This window comes from Orycteropus afer, unplaced genomic scaffold (assembly GCF_000298275.1).
Source record: "Orycteropus afer afer isolate SDZICR_OR568_19922 unplaced genomic scaffold, OryAfe1.0 scaffold00104, whole genome shotgun sequence".
NCBI lineage: Eukaryota > Metazoa > Chordata > Mammalia > Tubulidentata > Orycteropodidae > Orycteropus > Orycteropus afer.
The window spans coordinates 60,199-64,726 of NW_006921691.1; the positions used below are offsets into that span (position 1 = coordinate 60,199).

At 41.4% G+C, this 4,528-nt stretch overlaps 1 protein-coding gene across 1 annotated transcript in view; it reads right to left on the reverse strand.

Annotated features, from left to right (window-relative positions):
- The window catches only part of AK6 (adenylate kinase 6), a 32,822-nt gene that overhangs the window by 22,125 nt on the left and 6,169 nt on the right, over positions 1 to 4,528 (reverse strand). The window contains exons 3-4 of the mRNA XM_007943317.2: positions 1,060 to 1,118; positions 498 to 643 (exon numbers count right to left, since the gene is read on the reverse strand). Coding sequence (XP_007941508.1) covers positions 498 to 643; positions 1,060 to 1,118 — 205 coding nt within the window. The remainder of the gene's footprint in view (positions 1 to 497; positions 644 to 1,059; positions 1,119 to 4,528) is intronic.

The following is a 4,528-nucleotide window of genomic DNA, read 5'->3' on the forward strand; positions in this document are numbered from 1 at the left end:
GGAATCTATTGTGAGCAGCTGAGTAGCTACCTTTGGGTATGTAGTCTGCTTCCCATATATAACCAGCAGCTTTGGGAATGATCTCTAGCCTATGGCACTTTTGGACCCTGCTTTTAGCCCTGTCATTTGCTCAGCAGCCTGCTATGCTCTGTCGACCTGGGGACTTACAATGGACTTAAGTTAATGGCCTGCCCTGTGGTTTGGTAACATCAGGACTGTGCCTTTTTACTTGTCAACCGTGGGGCTTCTCAGCCTCAACAGCCAGCAGCTGTTTGAGTAAATAAACGCCTCTAGCTCCAGTGGGCCAGGAGCAAGAGGCAGAGCTGGACCCCAAGGTTGAGAGGCTTTCACCCAGGCCCTAGAGCCTGGTACTTTGAACTTGGACTTAAAGCCTCCAAAATAAGAGACTAAACTCCTGTTTGTTAAGGCCATCCCATTTGTGATATATTCTTGTCAGAGCAGCACTAGGTAACCAGAACAGTAGGCAAAACACTTACCTTGTTTCAAGTCTTTTGTACAATACACTGTTATCTGTTCTCAACACAAAAACTATATGAAACCAGCGTTCAGGGAAGAAATCACAACCATGGTAATCAATGATAACTCCGCCTTCTTTCATTTGGTTTTCTAACTCATCAACTACCTGAAAGAAAGGTTAAAATAACAACAACAAAAAACCCAGATGAATGCTCCATAAGAAAACTGAGATTAACCTTCCAATTAAATTTCAGTAAAATAAGGCATTGGTGGTTTTGTGGTAGAATTCTCAACTTCCATACAGGAAACCTGGGATTAATTCCCAGCCAGTGCACCTGTCTGTCAGTGGTGCTTTTGTGCTGATGTAGTGCTGAATAGGCTTCAGAAGAGCTTCCAGATTCAGACAGACTTGGAAGAAAGGCCTGGAGATCCATTATGGATCACAACAGTTGGATCTGCAGCTGATCATGGGGGACAGTACAGGACCAGGCAGCATTTCGTTCTGTGGCATAAGTCAGGGGCCAACTTGGTAGCAGTTAACAAATTCAACAAATATATACTTTATTAGAACATTGTACTTACTCTATCTTCATCTAAAATGGGACAATCATACTCTTCATCATAGCCATCATATAACTGCCCTAAAAGAGATTTACATTGGCTTGTTAAAACATTATATTCTAAGTAACTCTAAACCAAACCAAACTGCCGTGAGTCGAATCTGACTCATAGCAACCCCTCCTTGGGTTTGAGGCAGCATCACTACGGAAGTAGATTGCCTGGTCTTCCTTCCAAGGAGTGGCTACTCTAGTAATTTCAAATTAATTCTAAACTTTTTTCAAACTTAAAAGAACTCAAATCATCAGTTTTTCTTTTAAAGATAAGGGAGGGCAGTAATGCAGTATCATATGGACACCAAATATAAAAAGCAATACTGATAACACTTTATCTCGAGGAAAAAGACGGCAATATACCTGAAACCATTTTGGATATCAAAGCTGAAACCAACTAACATTAGTGAATAATAACCAAATTTAGAGTTAGTGGGGCTATCATAGAAAAGGATTGCAGTTTTTGTTGACCTACAAACTAATGAGAAAAGCGGACAATGCACAGATATACACAAACACACTCAAATGAAGAGCAGATTAAGTTCCAAATTTATTAGGCCAGGGAGATGAAATTTATCAAAAGCAACAACAGGTGCTCATGGTTCCAGAAATTAACCCTATCACTGAGGTCACATCTTCAAAGAAGATAGAGGAGTGTCAAGAGACTTCTAGCATTCCAAAAAGCCATTCTCCATAAGGGTTAAATAGTCTTGTTTCAGAAGGCAAAAGAAGACAGGCAAAGTTACAAAAGCAGATTTAGGTTTAACATTAAGAACTTTTCAAAACATCACAGCTGGTTTCCAAAGGAAGTCTTACTTCGGGAGGTAGGGCATATCAATCCCCCTCCTCCCCCTGACCCTTGTTGTTGTTGTTATGTGCCCTCGAGTCGGCCCCGACTCATAGCGACCCCTCCTTACGGAAGTAGGATTGCCCAACCTTCCTTCCGAGGAGTGGCTGGTGGGTTTGAACCGCCAGCCTTCTGGTTAGCAGTCAAGTGCCTTAGCCACTATGCTACCCGAACTCCCTGTAAGCCAAGATTAACAGATGCTAAATAACCTAAGGGAGCTCTGGTAGCTTAGTGCCTAAGGCACCTGACTGCTAACCAGAAGGCTGGCGGTTCAAACCCACCAGTCACTCCTTGGAAGGAAGGCTGGGCAATCTACTTCTATAGCGATACCGCCTTGGAAACCCAAGGAGGGGTCGCTATAGTCGGTCTGACTCGACGGCACATAACCACAAGAAGAAGGCAGGTTTAGATCAACCAATGTGATCAGTGGCTAACCAGAAGGCTGGAAGTTCAAGTATACTCAGAGATGCCTTCGAAGGAAGGCCTGGTGATCTACTTCTGAAAAATCAATCATTTGAAAACCCTACAGGGCACAGTTCTACTGAAACATGAGTCTTGAATCAACTTGATAGCAACTAGTATGATATGGTAACACCCAAAAACCAAACCCACTGCTATGAAGTCAATTCCAATTCATAGCGACTCCCATTGGGTTTCCAAGGCAGTAAATCTTTACAGAAATAGATTGCCTCATCCTCCTTCTGCAGAGCAGCTGGTGGGTTTGAACCGCCAACCTTCTTTGTATACAGTCAAATGTCTTAGGCCCTGTGCCACCAGAACCCCTTGGTATGGTATGGTAAAACCATATTATATTGTAGAGTTCCCACCTCTCTCAATATTGTGGTACAGGTTAAAATGAGCATTAATTCTGAAGTGACAAGGGTGGTCTGAGGGTTAGTAGAAAGCACAGAAGCAGTTCTCTGTGCCTTGCCAGGAGAGCCTGTGGACTGAATTGGACTGGCAGCTAACAAACTGGGACATCAGGGCAGGCTTCCTGGAGGAAGTGACTCTTAAGGAGAGACTTGAGGAAGTTAGCTAGAGGGAAAAAAAAAAAAAAAGCATGGAAGACTATTCTAAACACACAGATGTCCAAAGGCAGAGACTAGGGAGGGCAGCCTTTTCAAGAGAGGAAAAGTCAGAAGTTAGAAAATGGGTGGTGAGGGGGTAGTAAGGGACTATAAAGCTACATAGATAAGCTGGGGACAGATCAAAAAGGTCACTTTGAAGGCTGCAATAGGAGCTTGGACTTTAAGGCAAAAGCAAATCATTAAAGCATTTTAAGCAGGAAATGACATAATCAGTTTCAGATTTTTAAAAAATCATTTTGGTTTCTGTGTGGAACTCATTGGAAGAAAGCAAATATAGGAGAGGCAGGGATACCATACCTAAGAGTACTGCAGAATTTTAGGGTGAGTGATGGTTAGTGACTGTGGGAATGGAAAGAAAAAGATGGTTTTCTAAACTTTATTTCAAATTTCTAAAAAAGAAAATTTTAGAAGTTTCAATTCGAAGCCAAATTTATACAAAGGATATACATGTTGTTGTTGTTGTTGTTATGTGCCGTCCAGTCGGACCGACTCATAGCGACCCCTCCATGGATTTCCAAGGCAGTTTCACTATGGAAGTAGATTGCCCCATCCTCCTTCCGGATCTTCAATAATACAGCAAAGCAATAAACTTCATTTGATTAAATGACTGAAATCTTAGAATGTTAAATCAATTTCATATATAAGGTTTTATGGTTTATTTAAAGAAAGTCCAGGTAGATATATTACTTGCAAAAAAAAAAAAAAAAAAAAAAACCTGATTGTGGGGCCAGAATTGAAAGGCTACAAGCCAAGTTCTCCCTCAAAAGACCTTTCCGTCAGTCCAGCTATAAATTCATAACATTTAACAGCCACCCTAGAATTTCTTCTCGTATGTTGTTTAATCAGTAGGGAGCAACTCGACGGCACCTAACAACAACGTTGTTTAATCATGTTGTTGTTGTTGTTAGGTGCCATCAAGTTGGACCCGACTCATGGCAACCCCTCCTTGGGTTTCCGAAGCAGTATCACTACAGAAGTAGACTGCCCCATCAGAATCATACTGGGGTGTTAATACCTATTTTTATGTTGCTGCCAGAATTGGAAACATTTACCACATTCACCTCAGTTTAACAAGACCTTGTAACTGTAATGCAATAGCATGAGATAATTGGTTTAGCAGGATTGAGTGTTTTGACCACACCTGGGCTTTTATGTAGAGAGGAGCAAGTAACTCTGCCTGGAGACGTTAGGGAGAACTAAAGATTAAGTCATTTGAGTTGGGCTTTGGTGGAATTTGTAAGGCAGAGAAGTACATTTATAGGTAAAAAGGGAATAGCATGCAGGAAAACTCCCAACTTGGTTGAGGAAGTCTACTGTGGATAGAATTAAAGGTCTGTAGAGAAGCTGAAGGTAAATTGTAGCCAGGTAAACTCTGTAGTCTGTTTTATAAAGGAGGATGGACTTTATAAGTAAAACATTCAAATGTCATTTTTTTTTTTTTAGGGAAAATGATGGGAGAGGGGAGATACTGAAGAAATAGAAGACAGTCTAGGGTTCTAGGTATA